The sequence below is a fragment of the Lepidochelys olivacea genome (assembly GCF_965140295.1).
Source record: "Lepidochelys olivacea isolate rLepOli2 genome assembly, chromosome: 1".
NCBI lineage: Eukaryota > Metazoa > Chordata > Testudines > Cheloniidae > Lepidochelys > Lepidochelys olivacea.
Window position 1 is genome coordinate 100801711 of NC_140411.1, and position 22308 is coordinate 100824018.

General features: G+C 39.9%; 1 protein-coding gene across 2 annotated transcripts in view; it reads right to left on the reverse strand.

Annotated features, from left to right (window-relative positions):
• Nucleotides 1-8217: 8217 nt before the first annotated feature.
• Nucleotides 8218-22308, reverse strand: part of SLC15A1 (solute carrier family 15 member 1) — a 43644-nt gene continuing 29553 nt past the window's right edge. For both annotated transcript variants that reach the window (XM_084627542.1, XM_084627543.1), the window contains exons 15-23: nt 21468-21549; nt 20079-20204; nt 15992-16138; nt 14040-14089; nt 13554-13661; nt 13314-13410; nt 12681-12827; nt 11513-11620; nt 8218-8908 (exon numbers count right to left, since the gene is read on the reverse strand). In XM_084627542.1, the coding sequence (XP_084483668.1) occupies nt 8714-8908; nt 11513-11620; nt 12681-12827; nt 13314-13410; nt 13554-13661; nt 14040-14089; nt 15992-16138; nt 20079-20204; nt 21468-21549 (1060 nt within the window). In that variant the 3' untranslated portion in view covers nt 8218-8713. The remainder of the gene's footprint in view (nt 8909-11512; nt 11621-12680; nt 12828-13313; nt 13411-13553; nt 13662-14039; nt 14090-15991; nt 16139-20078; nt 20205-21467; nt 21550-22308) is intronic.

The following is a 22308-nucleotide window of genomic DNA, read 5'->3' on the forward strand; positions in this document are numbered from 1 at the left end:
ATGGCAGAAAGGTCTGAAGCACTGCACTGATGTGGGGGCTGTCATTCAGGACTCCTAGATGCACAGGAATGGATTCTAATGATATGGACTGTGTTCTCTTTATATACTAATTTTGTAATTCTATTTTTAAAGCACGTTTGTTTAGCAAGACTCATTCTTTATAAACCCTTGCTATGGTACTTACAATTTCTGTTCCTGTGACCATCTATCATATTGTACTGAGGGAAAGCTGCACAGATCCCAACTAGTTACAAGACCAATCCTGCCTAGTCTGAGAATAGACCATTTTTCCTTCCTGTAAAATGGAATTTTTCCAATCAAGTCAGTCTCTAATGCCTTTCCTTTGGGATTATTCTAATGCTATCCATAGAATTACATCTATTTTCTTCTGTCCTCTTTCTGAAATGTAGTTCTCCTTGGAAACAGACTCTCTGTGTTATAGTTTGCACTTTCAGTTAAAAGTTGTTCTCTTCAATTAAGCTTATGTAGACTTAATTTCCTTCATCTTTTTCACTCTAGCCAAATGTTGTTTCTCATCTCTCAGCTTATAACCATACTTTATCAACTATTCATGGCTAAGCAAGCATCCACAAACCTCAGGACTACCTCAGTTGGCTTCTTCAATTACAATGATTGCTTGTGCATTTCCAAATTATGACATAAAAAACAAGCCATCTAGTTAGAGACTGACCTTGTCTATTGGAGAAACACAATTTACCGGTAAAAAAGTTTGTTATCCTTTACATCTCATTAATATTGGCTGAAAAAAAATGATTAGATTTTGTGTGTCCCTCCTAAAGAAAATGTACAGTATGTTGGTATGTTTATATACAATATGCATTCTATATATATCTAATTTCCTTCAATGGTATATTTTCAAGTAAAATTACAGTTTCATTGACATCCTTACAAACTAAAGAAAGTTCACTAATAACAGCACTGAGAATTATAATGGATGAGCACTGGGATCTAACAGGAAATGGAACAAAAAGCCATTATATGGTATGCCTATTATTAATAATGTGCACAATCTAAGTGCCTGGAAGTATTTTAGTATTCCAGGTAGACAATTAAAATTGGATGGGGACCTAGAACTCATTAAGAAACATGAGACTGATTATGCTGCTTAGCATCTTTTCCCCAAATAGTTTGATTTTATTAAATCTTGTTTCTTATTTAAAACAAAAAAACACACAAAAAGAATGATATATATTTTTCATATTTCATTTTTATAATGAGGACACCAATTCTTTTCTCAAATTGATAAATATGTCCATCACAGGATAGCACAATTCACAGACTATGTATCCGTTAAGGTTGACCCAGTGATACTGATGAGCTGCAGTAGCTTAAAACTGTGTCCCATGACAATACGTTTTACCACAGGTCTAAAATATTTGCCTGCTGGCTGTATTATGGCCCATGTGAAGTAAGCTGAATAGAGGCTTGCCCTACAATGACTGGATAACAAAACTGTGGCAAGTATTGGTCAAGTGAAAGTTACAAATTAAATTGGTTTGCATAATGAACTGCACTGTTTAGTAATATTTAGCACTATACTCACCTGGTAATTCATTTGTAAGTTTAAATAGTTATACCTCTCAGTCATTGCTCTGAGTCCCTCTGGGTCAGTAGTAACAACTGAAAGATATTACCATCTGCTGGCTTTTTGATGTTCTATGTGAAATGGGTTGGTAGCTTCAATGTAGTTCTCATCACACAGTCCACCTTCACAACTGGCACTACTAAGTACCCTCAGTCTGAGCAGGGAGACCAAAGACTGATTGTAAACTCACCTACCTGCCTTTATGTATGCCTTTATGTTGTTGTAGCCATGTCAGTTCCAGGATATTAGCGAGACAAGTGGGTGAGGTAAGATCTTTTATGGGACCAACTTCTGTTGGTGAAAGAGACAAGCTTTCAAGCTTACACAGAATTCTTCTTCAGGTCTCGGAAAAATAATAAAATAAAATAAAAATAATAATTAATAATATTTTTCCAGACCTGAAGAAGAGCGCCGTGTAAGCTCAAAAGCTTGTCTCTCTACCTTCCTTTACACCTGCACAATTGAGAGATACCACAGCAGAGCAGTGTAGGAATGCCTGTACTGTTGGAATTAAACCTTTTCCGTAGCTAAACAGTGGGCTTCAGTCTTTAGTGCCAGCAATCTGCAAAATTTCCATCTCCAGGAGTTCAAAAATCATGAGTCAGAACCATGAGATTGACCTAAAACTTGATAAAAAGAGAAAAGGAGTACTTGTGGCACCTTAGAGACTAACCAATTTATTTGAGCATAAGCTTTCGTGAGCTACAGCTCACTTCATCAGATGCATCTGATGAAGTGAGCTGTAGCTCACGAAAGCTTATGCTCAAATAAATTGGTTAGTCTCTAAGGTGCCACAAGTACTCCTTTTCTTTTTGCAAATACAGACTAACACGGCTGTTACTCTGAAACCGATAAAAAGAGAATAAATTATGGTTTTTGATTTGTGTTCAGCTTTGTGAACTCCCCCCAGCTACCCCGACAATGCACATGTGACAATTACAGGTTGAAAATTCAACCTAGAATGCATACCAAATATGAACACACAAAAATGCAGGCCCTGTGTAACTGCTCCCTATCTCCTCTCCCTCCCATTTCTCTGCTCCCCACTGGCAGGTCACCCAGCAAGTTCCTTCAGCCGCCAGTCCCACTCTATCCTAGCAGGCTCCAGCAGCTTCACATTTTCCCAGTCTCTTAGTCCCCATACCAGGCTCCTGTAGCCCTTGCTCATTCTCAAAAAACTCCTGCAACTTCCCACTCCTATGGTCCCTAATCCCTTAGTAGTCTCCAGTAGCTGCCCTGTCTCGAGACTACAGGGCAGTGGGCTTCTCTGGGCTCTTGTCTTAACCTCCACACTTCCCACACAGATGGAGGATGCCTGCTGCTGAGCTTTGGAAGGTGGGTAGCTTTGCTACTAGTGCCTGTGCTAAGGCTCTGCCATGCAGAGACGGAGGGACCGGGTACGCTGCCTGCCCACTCTAATGGCCAAAGGTGGAAACTGCAGCAGAGGAAAAATGTTCGTGTGGTCAGTGGATTAGTCGAAGATCTGGGAGACCTGAGCGAACTTGTTATAGATAGTGAGTAATATCAGTTAGAAAATTTATCAAACAGCATGTTAGACCTGCGGTGAAATGTAGCCTCAGAACTGCATACACATTTTAGAAGTAAAACAAAAGGGATTTTTTTTAAATCTTCCAGGACCAGAGTTCAAGTTTCTTCTTTATGTGGAATTAAATTTACAAGAATTAAAGTAATCTAGTCCTCATTGTTCCAGAGAAATAAAAAAAAAAACAACTTACCAGATAAGGCAAAAGTGGGGAGAGATCTAAACAAGGAGGTACAATACAGTCAGTTAAGGCATTCAAGGAAGCGCAAAAGCAGGAAAAACATAGAATAAATATAAGCAGACAGCTGGAAATCTAGGTTCCTTTTTCATCTCTTGGGCATTTACTTGCCTCTAATTGTGAAAGGAATGATCAGAATCAGAAATAGATATTGATCACTGTAACTGTTGAGTTTTCAAGCACCATTTCCCTCTCATAGTCTTACAAACATGTTTTCTCTTTTTGTTTGACTACGGAGGCTCCCTTTTTTTTTTCTATTTTCTTCTTTTTCTTTTTTTCCAAGAAGAGAGCTGACACTCCTGTCCAGAATTTGCTGAGGGATCGCTCTGTGTCATTCTTTCAGTATGGAATACAGTATTGTGATGGCACTTCAGAAAATGTACTGACATTGCTGCATTGTGTGGAACATCTGCCCTTTTCTTTCTAATATAGATCTGACTGTGGTCATTCCAACTGAAAACTGACAAAGGCACGATTATTGTAAACTTATTCCTGTAGTGACTGGGATCCCTTTGAAATTGATCCAGGGACTGTCGTATGTAGAATATGGCTGTTTATGCGCTTTTGTATGTAGGGTGAAGGGAAACAAAAACACTCATTCTCCATGGGCTGTCCTGGTTGCAGAAAAAATTGTGGATTCAATTCAACATCTCATTGAAGTAATCCTTTATCTGCGCCCAAGGTGTTTGGCTGTGCCTATTCCTATTGCCCTCCAAGCCAGCTGTTCTTTAAGGCCCTTCACAACTTTGCCCCTCCTTACTTGTCTGCTCTTATATCTTGTGTCCTTTCCCTGCTTCACCAGTGATGACAGATTTGACCCCTTGCTAGTCTCCTTCTCAAACAAATTATTTTCATTCTATCCCTTATGCATGCAACATTCTCACAAAACTAGTCAATAAAGCCACAGCCCTCTCCCCATTTAAATCCCTCCCCAAGACTTACTTCTACCATGATGGCTACAGGAAATTGCCAGATGATAATGACTAGGTAGATGCCAGTGGGGATTGCTTATATTTATTTATAAAACATTTTAAAACACATGTATATGATTTGGAACATCAAGTTAAGCACATAGCTATCTCCAGGGAATGGGCTGTACACACATTTGCACACATAATGCCAGGCATGAGTGTTTGTACAGCATCCTGAGCCTGGTGATTAGAATATTCACCAAGGATGTGGGAGACACAGTTCCCATGTTCCAGTGATGATGTAATTATTTATTTACAGTGCAGCAATTTCAACAGGAGAGACTGAGGGAGCACTGCATCAGAATATCCCATAGTCCAGTGATTAGAGTACACACCTGAGAGGTGGCAGATCCCTCTTCAAATCCCTTCTCCTGCTCAGGCACAGGAAGGACTTGAATGTGGGGTCTCCCACATCTCAGATGAGTACCCTACCCACTGCACTAAAAGTTATAAGGGAGGTTCTCCTCCTCCTCCACACACCCGGTTGGCATCTTCCACTAGCTAGCTTAGACAGATCCCTGCCTAGCATGATTTTGTGAATCATATTCCAAAGTGCCGGTCTCTCCCCATGCATTGCATAGGGAAACTAAGCGCCTAACTCAGGGTTTGTGAATTCCAGTGATTTTCTAGTCACCTAAACGTTAGGTGCTGTGACACTCAGCATTGCAATGCCTAACTCCTTTTGTGCATCCTTGCCTCTGTGACTGTCTTCAAGACTTGTTGGGATCTGTTTGCGTTTGATGGCTTGGCCTCGTTTTTTGCATTTCTTTTTTGGCTCGGCTTTTATTTTTGATGACAGATTGGCCTGTTCTTTCATGGCCACTGGAGGCAGTTCTCTGTTTTGTCATCATTACCCTATCCTGTGTAAGAGGGCCAGTGATACGATAAGCACCATACAAATAAAAGCAAACCTCTGATTTTTATAATAGACAAGTTGCGCTAGTTAATGGTGTTAAATGAGGACATTGCAATTACATGCAGTGGATATATAGTATTCCTTCTAGAGATGATTTAACCTTTTATTAGTTCAAAACCCTAATGAGGCCTACAGAATAATAAAACCTCAAAGCAGTATGTTGATGTCAGACACAGCAGGAGGATTGACAAGAATACCTAGTAGCAAGGACTTTGTATAAGACACTTTAATGTTGAGCGTAAACTTCTAAATGTTCCAGTGGAGTCTGGGATTCTCATTTAAACAAGCTAGATGATTTCAGAATAATATATGTGACAAAGTTCCTGCTCTACCTTGGTGGGTCTTGCGCTTATTGGCGGATTTGCTTGCCTTGGAGCTTCACGGCAGCCCTCAGCTTGGCCGTTTTTCTGAATTCACAGTCCAGGTCAACTCCTCCTGTGTCTGACCAGGAGTTGGGAAGATTTGGGGGGAACCCTCTACTCCGGGTTCCAGCCCAGGGCCCTGTGGAATGCAGCTGTCTAGAGTGCCTCCTGGAACAGCTGTGCGACAGCTACAACTCCCTGAGCTACTTCCCCATGGCCTCCTCCCAACACCTTCTTTATCCTCACCACAGGACCTTCCTCCTGGTGTCTGATAATGCTTGTACACCTCGGTGCTCCAACAGTCCACGTTCTCACTCTCAGCTCCTAGTGCTTCTTGCTCCCAGCTCCTCACATGCACACCACAAAATGAAGTGAGCTCTCTTTTAAAACCCAGGTGCCCTGATTAGTCTACCTTAATTGATTCTAGCAGCTTCTTGATTTGCTGCAGGTGTTCTAATCAGCCTGTCTTAATTGTCTCCATAAGGTTCCTGATTGTTCTGGAACCTTCCCTGTTATCTTACCAGGGAAAAGGGACCTACTTAGCCTGGGCCTAATATATCTGCCTTCTATTACTCTCCTATAGCCATCTGGTGCAACCCTGTCACATATAGCAGAACTTTGTGTTGTGTAATATATAACATTAGCAGCATGTGGAAATATAAATTCGTACATCAAGATTAAAATCAATCTGCACGTACACAGTTTTCATTTCTAATCAAAGTTACAGTAGATTTTTATAATCAGCCTTGCACTTATGACAAACTTCAATGTATCATATTGTCACTTGATTAATATGCGCATATCCTGTCTTCAATAAAAAATATATATGAAGCCTAATATCCCTCCAAGTAGACTGGTGGTCTAAGTAGCATTATATTCTACAAGACAAGTCAACTTCAGAAATCGTTCTTGCACTCTAACCTGGGGTAACAGGGACTGAGCAGTCAATCCCTGTGGAGGCAGAGTCACGGTATAGTGACTCATCTGGATGTTTAGGCAGCAATACTGATTAGATCCAAAGCCTCGTATTCAGATCTCTTTTATCAGCTAGAGCAGGAGTGGCCAACCTGGGGCTCTGGAGCCGCATGGGGCTCTTCATAGGTTAATATGCGGCTTCTGGCATAGGCGATTACTCTGAGGCTGGAGCTACAGATGCTAACTTTCCAGTGTGCTGTGGGGTGCTCTCTGCTCAACCCCCTGCTCTGCCCCAGGTCCTGCCACCACTCCACCCCTTACCCAAGGCCCCTGGCCCTTCCCCCAAGCCTGCCATACCTTCACTCCTCCCTCCTCCTCACCAGAGCCTCCTGCACACTGCAAAACAACTGGGGAGAGAGGGAGAGGCACTGATTGGTGGGGCTGCCGGTGGGCAGGTGGCACTCGGGGCTGGATGGGGGTGGCGGATGGGAGGCTGCTGACATACTACCGTGGCTCTTCGGCAATGTACATTGGTAAATTCTGGCTCCTTCTCAGGCTCAGGTTGGCCACTCCGGAGGTAGAGAATCATTATGACATGAGTTTGCGGGGAAGGTAGAACAGGAAAAAAGAAGTGTTTTTTTGGTTTTTATTCTGTTTTTATTGTAAATTATTAGGATATATATAGCTGATGCACCACCAGTGAAAACATTGGTGTGAGATACTCAGCAATACTTCAAATTAAGTTACTGTAGTGTAGTAAATGTTGTGTGGCTGATGTAAATTCTAATTGCATTGTTTGTCATAGTTGTGTGCGTTACTATTTTCAAGCTATTTGAAAATTTCCTGCTAATAACTGTTGTATAAGTCAACTCATCTCTAATTTAAATAAGGAAGTGAATTTGGATTACTTAATGTTTTCACAGAAGAATAGGGTTAAAATGTACACGATTCTCACTGAATTAAATGTATTTTATGGAAAAGAAAAATATGCTGCAATTTTTCTATGTTTTAGATGGGATTTGCATAGATCTTTGAGATCAGATAATGAGGCAAGTTTCTGTTACCTTCTTGAACATTCTGCTGTACTGTAAGACTCTTCCTGTCCCCACTCCCACCCTGAGCATGACAACTTTTGCCAATGGGCCTTGCAATATTATATTTTATTTTCAAAGAAAGTTAAAAATAAATTATCTGCCTCAGAACCAAATAACCAAGAAGCTCACTCATTAGTCCTCTGGGCAATTTGCAAACATTACAAAAAATGCTGAATCTTCACATATTCTCTGAAGATTTATCCCTCTAATCCTATTTGAATGCTTCCCCATATATTTACCTCCATGCCAATTAGAGTGGCATATGATGTACCTGTGTATAGTTATCTGTATATACCTTTTCCTACCTATTACTTAAAAAAGTTGACAGTTTGCAAATAAGTGCTATATTTGTTAAGGACAACACGTTGGGCAGAAGATGTTTCCTCATTGGGAACAATTTGCTTCTGTTTGTAAATTTAGTGGGCAAAAGAAAGGCTGGCAGAGGAGCCTGTCGTAACGTCTTGACAAATCCACTCCAAGTAAGGTAGGGTCTAAAGTTCTTCCTTAGCATGAAACACTATTTTCAACTCCTTTTCCCTGTCAAAGAAACATCTCAAACTACAATATTTTGTTACTATGTGAGTTTTATTTTAGATGCTGCTGCTCATTCAGAGTTCTGTTCGCTTTTGTCTTCATCTTGGTGGCCACCTGAGTCTAAAATATTTGGTTAAAGTTACCAGCAGTTAAATGTATTTGCCTTTTCACAATATAAAATTACAAGACGATATAAAAATAATACATCTTTTCATCACAGGAACTCTTCAACACTGTCATGTGCAATTTCAGTATTTTAATGCTTTGAGATTTAAGCTTCAGGTTCATTTTTAAAGTGCAAATTCTGCTGGGAGCAAGTTTCCAGAGTTTTCTTAGAGTATCATGTTCTGTACAAAAGATTAAGCTCTTGATTTTGCTCCTCAGGAGGGTCTGCATTTTACATGAGCAATGCTCTTTCCCCCCTTCCTATGAGAGAGCCCATCCAATGGTTGATAAGGATACTCCAGTTTCTCTTACTGTGGCTGTAGTTAATGGGATGCCACAAATTTACATCATTCAGCTCTGAATTCACCTTTACAGCTCACACTGAGAGATAGGCCCAGTTCCATTTTCACAAATGCTTTTCTCGTTTTCCATTTTCTTCTTTTCATCCTCATCAAGTTGGACTTCAGTCTCAACTGGATCCACATAGGTGTAAAAATAAGCCATTATGGAAAATATAATGCAAACTGCCATCAGTAAAGCAGCAAACAACACGTATTCTGCCCACTGTAAAGAAACAAATGTTAACATTATTTATCTATAGGCATTTCTATGGTTAATAATGATATTTTATTGTAAACAAGCAGACATTCCTGAATTGGTTCAAAAGATAGTTAGATAGATTAGATAAAATCATTATCTATCTATCTTCACACACACACGCACACACAAAGAATTATGATGTGGTTTTAGAAGGGACTAGGTACCCAAATTAATGCACTTTGGACTTTTGAGATATGTCCAGCTATCTCATGTACATCTAAAAATAAACCAAAGTTTAAAGTCTGGGCATGCTGAGAAGGCTCTGCAGTCTGTTCCAGGTGATGCTGTGGAGTTATTGATTGACTGCCGATGAATCTCTATACATTTCTCTTTGTCTAGAAGGACTGGGACCATGATATTTACCCTAGTGCAATGGTTTTCAACCTCTTTTCATTTGCAGACCCTTAAAAATTATGAATGGAGGTGCGGACCCCTTTGGAAATCTTAGACATAGTCTGTGGACCCCCAGGGTCCGTGGACCATGGGTTGAAAACTACTGCCCTATTGGGAGCTAAATAGGCATTATCCTATTCCCACTGAAGTCTATGGCAAAGCTTCTACTGATTGCAGTGAGTGCAACTTGAACCCTCACATTCACTCAACCTTTCTGTTCTGTGTTTGTACAGCACCTAGCACAATAGGACACTGGTCATGACTAAGTCTCCTAGGCACTACAGTCATACAAATATATAACAAATTAATTAAATAAATAAGTACTCAAGAGGGGAAAACCTTAATTAATCATGTTTTGTTTTCGTGCTGCTCAGCCTAGCAGGGGTCAGGAATGTCATAAAAGCCCACTTCTAAGAAGGGGGTCATTTTCCCTCCCTGAACTGAAGCCTTCTCATTAAAGAGTGGCACTGATACTTTCTGAAGGGATCCTGCCTAATCCTGTTTGGCCAGAAGAACAGTGACTCTGATGCCAGGTGCCGAAGGTAGAGGTTTTTAAATAATGGGAGGGCACTCTGCGGACCTCACCTGTGGATAGGAGAGGAACCCTGGTGGGTAGAAATTAAAAACATGTTTTTCATGGGCTGCCCTTTTATTCTCCCATTAGCCCAGCTGTGCTTCTACCATTTGCCGGAGTAGTCTCCCCCTCCTCCTGGTCACTGTAGTAATTTCTCTGTTAGGGACCTGCACTGAGGATGGAAGAATCCCATGCACTGCTACAGGCTGGGGACCGACTGGCTAAGAGGCAATTCTACAGAAAAGGACCTGGGGATTACAGTGGATGAGAAGCTGGATATGAGTCAGCAGTGTGTCCTTGTTGCCAAGAAGGCTAACAGCATATTGGGCTGCATTAACAGGAGCATTGCCAGCATATCGAGGGAAGTGATTATTCCCCTCTATTCGGCACTGGTGAGGCAATATCTGGAGTATTGCGTCCAGTTTTGGGCCCCCCCACTACAGAAAGGATGTGGACAAATTGGAGAGAGTCCAGCGGAGGGCAACGAAAATGATTAGGGAGCTGGGTTTATTTAGTCTGCAGAAGAGAAGAGTGAGGGGGGATTTGATAGCAGCCTTCAACTACCTGAAGGGGGAGTTCCAAAGACGATGGAGCTAGGCTGTTCTCAGTGGTGGCAGATGACAGAACAAGAAGCAATCGTCTCAAGTTGCAGTAGGGGAGGTCTAGGTTCGATATTAGGAAAAACTATTTCACTAGGAGGGTGGTCAAGCACTGGAAGTGGTTACCTAGGGAGGTGGTGGAATCTCCATCCTTAGAGGTTTTTAGGCCCGGCTTGACAAAACCCTAGCTGGGATGATTTAGCTGGTGTTGGTCCTGCTTTGAGCAGGGCGTTGGACTAGATGACCTCCTGAGGTCTCTTTCAACCCTAATCTTCTATGATTTGCAACTTTCAAAAGGGCTGAACTAGCCTCTTTCATGAACAGTGCAGAAATTAGGAGTAGAAAAAGCTTGGGGGACACAGCTGGCAGGAACTCCTAATAAGATTTTTTTTTCAAGAAGAGTTGTTTTAAAATGAATCTTGGAAGAACTAGAGAGTTCCAGCAGAATCTTAAGAAGGTGCTCCAAACTCCAAGCCACCAACCGTCTCTGTCTCATATAAAGTAGTAAGGAAAGCGACTATTCATAGTATGTGACCCAGGATATGGAACTCAGAACTGCACCTTAATATTGCACCCAGAAAACCTGGTCATTGTATACTGTATAGTATACACATCAGACTTTATCTAAATAGGTCACAGCAGCTTGTGTGATAATGTTAGTTACCCAATTATCTTAGTGTTCTTCATATGGTCTAGTGGGGCCTTTACGTCTGAACTGAGGTCACTCAATTGTAAATGGTAATTCTGCCTGGCTGACTGTGGGTTTCAATGACTCTCCTCCAGCTAGTGGTTTGTTTTTAAAAAAAAAAAAAATCACATGCTCTTGTCTTGTTATAACTACAAATTCACCATAGTAACGAAGTGATGCAAAAAGAAGTTTATGAGGCTTATCTATGATTGTTCTCCCCGTACCATAGCTGTATAGTATACTGATACTGAACTGATATAGTAAGCAATAAGAATACAGTATACCAGTACAGTTTTGTGCTAACGTCTATTTACCTGCTCACTGAGTTTTGATGCCCCAGCCACAATAAGAACGATGATGTTACCAATAGCTACAGTCAGCAGCCAGCCTGCCTGAAGCACCGATTTCATGTTGGAAGGTGCCTACAGAAACAAGATATTTAATTGAATTGCTTTGCATTTTAACACATCTTATAAAAGTAGATTATGTAGGTTCATGTTCGATCTTTAAAGTTTAGCTGATTCCTAACATTAACCTCAAATGCTGTTGTTTTTTTATTTAAAGAATTGTGGGAAGGGCAGGGAAAGATTGTGGAAGCAGTAAATTTCCAGTATTGCTTACAATACAGCACATATTGTGTACAATGAGTGATTAACAAGCATATTTTACATATGACTCAAACTCACTGGGTACAAAATTGTTGCTGAAATCAGAGTTCACAATAACAAATCAAATCAGGTACTTATAAGGTACCCATCACAACAGTATATGAGCACAACATGTTATAGTACGTATACTATTCATCAGAATGAAAGGAAATGGACATTAAAAAAAGCACTCATGGGTAATATGTGAGACAAATTGGAGTGTCTTAAAAATAAGGGGAGAGAAATTATGTAAGGTGATACAAAGAGGTACACAATTAAACTGATGCAAAAAGCTCTTATTTCAGTTTAAATCAAATTTGTTTTGATTTAGCTTAAATTGACGAGGGACACTTTGAAGCTAAAACAAAATAAACCACTCTGAAATAAGAGTGTCCACACAGGAGTTTAAAAAGCAATTTAAATTAAACCAGCACAACATGTATAGACAAGGTCTCAGTATCTATTCGTTCTGTTTTTAGCTTTTCCCCACCCAGAGTTGGCTCCATAACAAGAAGCAGTACACCCCTGGTGCTAAGAGTTTCCATTGGCAGGCACTTCGTATGGTGGAGTGACCTGAAGACTAGTAGTCAGATCATCAGCTACTGTAAATCAAATAGGTCTGATGAAATCAACACAGAAGTCATTGAAAAATGCCAGTTTACACTAACAAAAAATCTGGCAACTGTTTTAATTCACATAGATGGCGGTGTTGATTTTTTTTTTTTTAATGATAGTCTAACTGTTTTTCTGTTTGCTTGGTAAGACCATTACATTCATCAGTAAAAGGTAAAGACACATCTCAGGAATACTAATGTAATTGGCAGAAATCTCCTACCTGAGAATAGGAAAATGCCAGTCCAGTGACAGAGAAGACTACTTCACCACATGTCATAATGAAGTACTGAGGGAGCTGCCAAGCCATGTGAACTGTATTGGGTTGGATATCTTCAACATATTTGAGTGCTAGTGTGTTGTTGTTACACTGAAATTATAATAATGAAAATGGTACATTAGAAAATAATAATGAAAATGCTGCATGTTTTCTAAAGATAAAAATATGCTATGAGATTTTCATCAGGGAGTAACCCTCCCAGCTATGTTAAAATAAATCAACAGTGCATAGAGAATTTTAAATTAGTGATAATTTTGTGACTGAATCCATATTAAGACCTTTAAGCCCTGGGTATCTGACCAGGCTCCAGGTTTTTAAGTCTGTTAGGCAGAAACTAGAACCCCTACATGATTCACCATATGCATTTTGATTCAGAATGCAACCCATTACATCCATTATTATTTTTATAGTTTATTAAAACTACATTAAGATAAAATATTCTAATATATGAGATAAGTCCATGTAGTTATTTTATATTTCATCAATAGCAAGTAGGTAATTTGTTCAATAGGAAAAATTAAAAAGTAGTGTAACACAAAAGTTATTCTGCATCTTCTAGCAGCATTGACAACTTACCTCTTGAATTACAATAGTGTATGCACTGCCATATCCAAATGATATTGACTGATTTTTGCAAGTCAGTGAATTGTCTGCAAAAACAACAATCTCTTTTCTGAAAAACAAAGAAGTTAATCTAGATAACTCTGGAATTCATTATACTTACATAATAATACTATGAATTCCATGTACTTTTTCGGAGGACAAAGAATATTTTTTTCCTGGAAGTCTTTGGACTAAGGTAAAGAAAATACTTACACGCCTATTGTAAATGATGTATAATTGGTGGCAGAAAAATTCTTCACATCTCCAAGATGAGTACCGCCCATTGTGATGTTGATGGTTGAAGCCAAATTGTTTATAAATCTTTACAAAACAAAAAGACTTGCTTATAAAACAAGACAACATAAGCAAAACTTACACAAAGCTAACATTCTTTACATTATATATTGGCAATGCAACAGATATTTGAAATCATTTTATTCCCCCATCTCATTTGAATAGATTTTGATAATTTTTAAATGACATTTTCTCTTCTCTTTAAAAATGCGTAGCTAATGCAAGAAGCAAAACAGAATCCATCTCCCTCTCCAGATGAATCAATAAGCTAAAACCTGTTTTTTTCAGTAACAAATGAAGATTCAGGTTGAAGATGCACAGGAAGCAGAAACAAGATATTGACTATAAAGATACCATATTAACACTCAGCTGAAGTGAAGTAAAGCAAATGTTTATTAACAATACCTGATTTGATTTTTTCCATCTTCTGACTTTGATGTAAGGCCATCAAGCAGCTGGTGGAAAAGACAATTATCATGAATAAAATATTTGTGTTGGTATCTTTGACATGCTATGATGTGCACTATTATGTACCAATATCCACGGTCTCTTACTTCAGAATAAGCCTCCAACGGTAGATCCATACGCAGTTAGGCCAGTGTCTAACTACTACTTTTGGTGCCTAAATAGGCAAGTTAAATCCTCATAACCTCAGCTGCCATCTAACTCTGGAAGCAACTAAATTTCCACTGGTAAAGTCCCCATGGCACCTAACTTTCTGCTGGTGGGCACGTGCTAAGACACCTTAATCTTAATGTTCAGCTCACACCTCAGCCCCAATAGGATCCCCCACATATCTCACCTGTGGGGCCTGATCTGGTAGGCATTCTCTGAGGTTGTCCACCAGGTTGGACCCCAAGCAAAACAGAAGAGGAGGTGATTCCAGTGCTTCCCTTACACTTAATAAAGCAGGATATGGGAGAGACCCAGGTTCAAATCCCCACTATGCCTGAGTTGGAGCAAGGATTGAACACAGGACTCCCACCCCACTGGGCTATACAATATTTTGGGGTGGGCTTTTCTCCTGTTGAAGCCATTCCACTTTGTCTGAAATACTTGAATATTAATTGGACCAGAGAGAGAGAGAGAGAGAGAGAGAGAGTGACAATGACTCTCTAGGGCACTCACTTATGAGACCTTGGTTCCAATCGCTGCTCCAATGGCTAAGTATTTCATAAAAAGTGGGAAAGCTTCAAGAAAAGAGTATAGTCTATAGCTCAGTGGTTGGGGCACTCACATGGAACATATGAGAGCTACGTTCAGTTCCCTGCTCCAGCTCAAGCAGAGAGGGAGAATTGAACCCCGGGCTTCAACATTCTGGATGAGTGGTCTAACTACTGGGTTTAAAGGTGGCACTACTGACTCCTAATTTTTATTTATTTATTTTGTGAAAAAGGACTGGCTTAAGCACTTAAATCGAGGAGATGGTTCATGGCTGTGAATCCCTAGCAGAGGATGCCTCCTGCTAGTCCAGAGATGGGCACCTACCTCTGGCATTTCCTATTGACTAGCTTGGGCAACCCACCCAGCCACTCCAATCAGCTTGCATACTTTTGTGAACCCCTTTCTTGGGTCTTACTTTCCCTATGCACTGGATAGGGACATGTGCTGCTTAATTCAGGGCTGTGGATTCCATGAGGTGGCAGGGCACCTCAGTGCTAGGTGCTGTAACATGGAGGCCTGGTCAACACTGAAAATTTAGATCAACATAGCTAGGTCACTCAGGAGTGTGAAAAATTCACATCCCTGCCTGCCGTAGCTATGCCGATCTAACCCCCCGGGTAGATGTGAGCAAGTCAACAGAAGAATGTTTCTATCAACCTCGCTACCACTGCTCAAGGAGGTAGATTATCTACACCAGTGGAAAAACCCATGCCATCACTGTAGGAAGCATCTAAACTACGGTGTTACAGCAGCATAGCTACAGCATCGTAGCTGTGCTGCAATAGCACCCATAGTGTGGACCTGGCCTAAATATAAGTCCCTTTTGCAGACCTGCCCCCAAGTCTCATATTTAGAGTTTTGTTAATACATGTGATTGTTGTGAAGCATGAAACTAAGACCATCCATTTAAAATGATTTATGTTTATCCAGAAATGTTTAAACTATATATTAAATGACATGTTTCCTTGCTGCTTACACATTGATATAACATAAGGTATAGGTATACAACAATACATATCATCTTCCCACCTCTCTCTCTGTGGTTCCCCCTAGTTCCATAGTACTTTTTCTCCCGGAAAGGAGGAGTCACACAGAGCTGGCCTTTTCAACTTCACTTGAAATTAAACACTCTCCATTTAAGCAGATTGGAAGCTAAGAGATTGGTATACTAACTAGGAATTAAACAAGCTTACCAATTCAGTTTGGATGCCACCTGTATTTTTTAGTAAGAGAGTATGACGTTCTTTTCCCGGAAAATTAAGAGGCTGATTTAAGGTTTGATTTCCATAGGCTATATTCATTCTTGTTAAGCTAGTAGTGTCAAATGTCATATAGTTTGTCTATAAAAAAAAAGAAAGAACATTTGCCATGTATATTCACATAACTGTGACTCTGTCTATGCATTTATCAGGATCCTGCTGATTCAAGAGTTCTGAAATTTATTAGGTATGTTGCACATGGTCTCTGGTACTTCATACATGTCTCATAAATCCCACTTCAGATTTTTGTTCAGTTTTCTGCATCTAAAAACCACTGTAATCATTTTGTCCATAATTTCTTTCTTCACACAGACCTCTCCACCCCCACACAATCCCATTTTCGGTTGAGACCCCCACATTTACAATATTATAACATTTCAGATTTAAATATCTGAAGCCATTAAATTTATGATTTTTAAAATCCAATGACAATGAATTGATCAAAATGGATTGTGAATTTGGTAGGGCCCTACTCATAGAGTGTGGGAAAGGTAGTATCTCTGCATTGCTAAACCTCCATGAGAACTGGTATTGGTTAACATCCTTGTTGAAAGTCTCAGCAGACAATCCAAAGACTGAATGGTATGGAGGTTGCACTATCCTTGAATGCTTCCTCCAGAACAAGGTTGAGGCACATTGGCACTGGAAAATCCTACATTGCCTCTGTTAGTGCTGTACCTGTACCATGGTTAAACAGAGGACTTCACTCCTCTGTATCAGTTTAACATCTGGTGGGAGCAACAAATTTACTTAGAAATAGAGAGAAAATTATCAGCACTTCCACGTACTGCTGTGAATGAAATTCTTGGTACTCTGAAGTCGTGTGAAGGAAGAAATGAACCAAGTATGTGAATTCCTATACTGGGGGGGCTAGTGTCGGGGATATTGTGCTGCTGCCTTCAGAGCTGGGCAGCCAGAAGGTGGCTGCTGGCATGGCACCCAGCTCTGAAGGCAGCACCACCTCCAACAGTAGAGCAAAAGGAAGGATGGCAATACCACACCATGCCACACGCATGGTGGTTCCCAGAAATGAGTCTGACCCAGCCTTGGGAGTGGCCCATGCAGAGGAAGAAGAAGTCCTGTCTTTCCCTAGCCCCTCCAGGACTAGCAGCAGGAGCCCAGTGCTTAGAAATTAAAGTATCCTTGTGCAGGCTTTGTGTGTGTGTGGGGGGGGGAGAGGTTGACCATGGCACCCCCCAACCATGGGGTCCTACACAATAGCTCACTCGCCCACCTTTAAGGCCAGCCCTGGCCCCCCCAAAGTGACAACCCACCCATACCATGCCACCTCACTTCTGCACTGCTTCTGGCATCGCTGCTTCCTTCAGAGCTAGGCTCCTGGCCAGCAGGCTCTGCTCTCCAGCCGCCCAACTCTGTGAAATGTGGTCTCCCCTGCAATAGCTAGATTTCACAGGGGAGACCAAATTTCATGGCCTGTGACATGTTTTTCATGGCTGTGAATTTGATAGGGCCCTAACTATGAGTATGTAAAGTACAATGGGCCCTGACTTCAGTTAAAGTCTCACAGTGCTACTGTAATATAAATTAATAATAGTAATTCATATGGATATTTGTCAGCTAGAACTGTACTGAGAGGACAAACTAATTTCACAAAGACCAACCATTAGCCGTCAGATGGTAATAACTTTTATTCACCACAGACTTATCCTGAACTGGATTTGAACTGACACTCTACAGGTAGAAGATTCTCCATCCCACTGCTAAACCCTAAAATCACCCAGTCCCTCCAGAAGTATTATTTCATAGATATCACTTCTATATAAGTGAAAAAATGACCTAAGTTAGGGATGTGGAGTGTGTTCCCCTTTTTGCAGGAAAGAAATAGAATGTTTGATGACAAGAGCAAGATGGCCTGAAAACATAAACTAAATTCTGATAACTCTCACCAGCTTCTCATGCTAATAAACTTTTTTGGTCATCTGTTTAGCAGGAAAGCAGAGCTAATAGCAGATGACATCGAAAGGCTGAGGTGTTTAGCATCTATTTGGCTTCAGTCGTCACTAAAAAAGTTAATGGTGACCAGATATTTAACACAATTAATGTTACCATCAGGGAAGGAATACAAGTCAAAATAGGGAAAGAATATTTAGATAAGTTAGAGGTATTCAAGTCACCAGGGCCTGATGAAATTCAGCCTAAGGTACTTAAGGAACTAGCTGAAGCAATTTCAGAACCATTAGCCAGTATCTTGGAGAACTCATGGAGGATGATGGGTGAGGTCCCAGAGGACTGGAGAAGGCAAAATATAGTATCTATCATTAAAAAGGGGACCAGGGCTGCATGGAGGTTTTTGGGAGCCCAGGGCAAAATCTGAAACTGAGGCCCCCACCCTTCCAAAAAATTTGCAGCCACAGAAATCATTAAACCAACAGTGCAAAAACACTGAAGGGAGGCCAGTGTGGGAAGGGGAGTTGGAGAGCAAGCCTGTCCTGCACTCACTCTGTAGCAGCAGCTCCTGTCTCATGGGGCTGGGCTCAGCTCCCTGCATCAAGCATTGCAATCTGAAGCATGGCACTGCAGCACCACTCAAGTTTGGCCCAGCCAACCCCCTGTCATGAGGGAGGAGTGGCTAGGCATAAACTGAGTGGCACTGTGACCCAGTGCACCAAGTTGCAAAACCACTTGGTTTGGGGGGCCCCTCTCCAACAGAGGGCTTAGGGCAAACTGGTTCTTTTGCCTGCCCCCACATGGGCGGCCCGTAAGGGAAACAAAGAAAACACAGGGAATTATAGACCAGTCAGCCTAACGTCAATACTTGGAAAGATACTGGGACAAATTATTAAAAATCAATTTGTAACCAACTAGAGGATAATAGGGTAATAAGTAATAGCCAATATAGATTTGTCAAAACCAAATCATCTCAAACCAACTGAATTTCCTTATTTGACAGGTTTACTGGTCTAGTAGATAGGTGAGAAGCAGTAGATGTGATATATCTTCATTTCAGTGAGGCTTCTGACATGGTCCCATATGATATTCTCATAAGCAAGCTAGGAAAATGTGGTTTAGATGAAATTACTATAAGGTGGCTTCAAAACTGCTACAAAGACCACACTCAAGAGTAGTTATCAATGTTTTGCTGTCAAACTAGGAAGGTGTAGCTAGTGGGTAAGAAAGCTGTTGTCAAATTGGAGAGTCCAGATGACACAACAAAAATTATTAAAGGTTTAGAAAAGCTGACCTATGAGGAAAGGGCATGTTTGAGCAAAAAAAGACTGAGTGGGGCCCTGAGAACAGTTTTCAAATATGTTAAAGGGTATTATAAAGAGGACAGTAATCAGTTGTTCTCCATGTCCACTGAAGGTAAGACAAAAAGTAATCACCTTAATCTGCAGCAGGGGAGATTTAAGCTAAATATTAGGAAAAACTTTGTAACTATAAGGATAGTTAAGCATTGGAATAGGCTTCCAAGGGAGGTTGAGGAATTCCCATCATTGGTGGTTTTTAAGAACAGGTTGGACAAGGGATGGTCTAGGTTTACTTGGTCCTACCTCAGAGCACGGGGATTCACTAGATGTCCTCTCAGGGTCCCTACTAGCTCTACATTTCTTGGATTCTATATTAAGATATTGTGCCAATATAATATTCCAATGCATTTTACTATGGTAAAGTCTGCAACTTTTCATGTGCTACCTATTGATGGAAGAAAGACTTCCCTATCAGATAAATATATAATTTAGAGATTAGAGTACAAGTGATGATTAATCACTAGAGCTGACCAATTTTTTTTCTAATGAAAAGGGGGTTTATTGTTGTTTTTCATGAAATATTGTCAACTTTGTAGAAATGTTTGTCTTTTTTACAAAATGATTAGTGAGTTTTTTCTCCAACATATTTATTAAAAAGTTATTAAAAACATTGTTGAAATGGTTATCAATTTTTTCATTTATTAAAATGCAGGTTTTCAGTAAACAAAACATATTTTAAAAAAAAACTTGTGAAAAATTTAGAAAATAAGTTTCAATTTTTTTTACCAACTCTAATCATTACTCTTTCTTACCGCCATCAGAGATTCCACAGACACATTTTCAACTCCGGAGCCAAAGTCAACTTTTGCAACATCAGTGCCTAAATTTATTACTTTGATTTGGGATTGCCCTTCTTTAGGAAAATCTGGAAGAGTTTTCTTGATGAAAAAGAGTGAAATAAATTAAACAGTAAGTAATATAATATAATGTATAATCACAATGACCTTGGTACTTATGAAGAAAATTAACATCTGCACGACAAATACCTGTGATTAACACATATGGTGACATGTTTCTGTATGCTTCCTCACCCTTTATACTAGAAAGCCTAAGAAAAGGAACTCCTTTTTCTCAGCAAGACTTCTACAACCCCATACACCTACTAACCATTTTCCTTCTGTGGTTTGCTGTAAACATCAGGACCCTTCGGGACTCAGGGTACAGGCATCAAGGGCTCCTAGGCTTTCTCACAGTCTACAACAGACCATATTTCTGAATTCGCTTTCATCCTATCTTCTGTCCCATTTACAACAGGTGGTGACTAACCAGGGTGTAGCCAAAAGTGGGACCCTCCAGCAGGAAGGTATCTGACCCTCTGTGTTCTGGCCAAAGAGAGAAACCAGGCTCCATTTTCACTTCCCACTTATTCTGACAAGAAGAAGCCACCATATTAGTGGATAAAATGGCCGCTGTACCTGTGTGCATTGAGATTTGGTAGCCATATTTATTTTAATTTCTTTCCCACAAGTACTACCCTACCTAGCTTTTAATGTTATCATCTTTTCAATTGTCTGCATATATCACCATAAAAAAAAGCTCTTTGATCTTTTTAAAAAATTTCTATAGGTAGCTAATCATTTTGGGTGAAATTCATAAAGCAAGATGGAACTATACTATTTACACCAGCTGAAGATCTAGCCCTTTAATCTTATCTTTAACAAGCAGTGTTGAAAGTAAAACTCATTCTATTCCAATGGATTCACACATTAAATCAACAGCGTTTCACTCTTAATTTGTGACATCACATAGCTCTGGGGTTGTGTCACACTTACCCTCCACTCAAAACAAATCAAAAAGGTCAGATATGCAAAAGAATTCCTGAACAAACCAAACAATTAAGTCTTCTGATTTTAAGCTCTGAACTTCAATTAAAAACCCATAACAAAGACAGATATGAATATGCTGTTGAGGAACTCGTTTAGCTTATTAATTTTATCATAGATCACATTACATTCCATAACACATATATACCAATACGTGCCCTTCCCTCTATTTTTTATAAAAACATTCTTGGTTAATTCATATAGAAAGAAATTATTAATTGCTATGGTTTGGACCATTTGCACTCTCACCAAAATCTGCATAGTAATTAAAAAGCTAAATAGCAATATCATCATTTGGTTGTGTTTGGCTTAACTTACATCAATTTGAACTTGTACCAGTGCAGCAGCAACAAAAGCTAGAGATGCAAGAAACATACCAACTGTAATCTTCCTTAGGGGCCTAGTATAGCAACAAAAAACATGAATTTTAGGAGTAGTTTTAATCCAAAAACTCAGCTGTGATTTTCCATTTCATTATGGAGAACATTAAGATAACCATTGTTAGTATATTATTACCCTGTGAGTACTGATATGGTTACAGAAGATACCCTGTTATGCCTTACATATCTCAGTGTTAGTTCCCAGTTACCCTTTAGGGAAATCTAGACCCCTTGAAATTACATCACTAGTCTGTTTAATAATCTGTTGCTCAAGATCTATATGGCTCATTTCTATGATTAGCCATCATCTGAACAATTATTAGGTTTGCACAGTTGACCTAAAAAGTCTGATTTACTCAGAAAGGGAACTTAACACATTTAAGTCTGCAAAGAATAAAAAGAGCTACAGAAGTGCATAGTTATGGCCTGTACAAAAGGAAGATTACTTATTATGCATATACTACTATGTTAAAATCTGAAAAGTACTGAACTAAAAAAAAATTTGGAGAGATATGGTTTTTAGGTCTAATGACATTTTAAGCAATGATTACATTTAGTACCATGGCAATAAAAGTCAGTTTAGGGCAAACTATTTATTTATGGCATCAAACTATGGCTGTGGAGGGCCCATGTATGAAGGAGCCAAGTAACATTTTCATTCCCAGTAAAGAATATAAAATGTTCTGTCTCTCTAATGTAATCAAAATCTTAGTGGGAAGAGGATGGGAGGGCCAGCAGGTTTGCAATAGGGGAGTTTCACATTCCCACAACAATTTTCA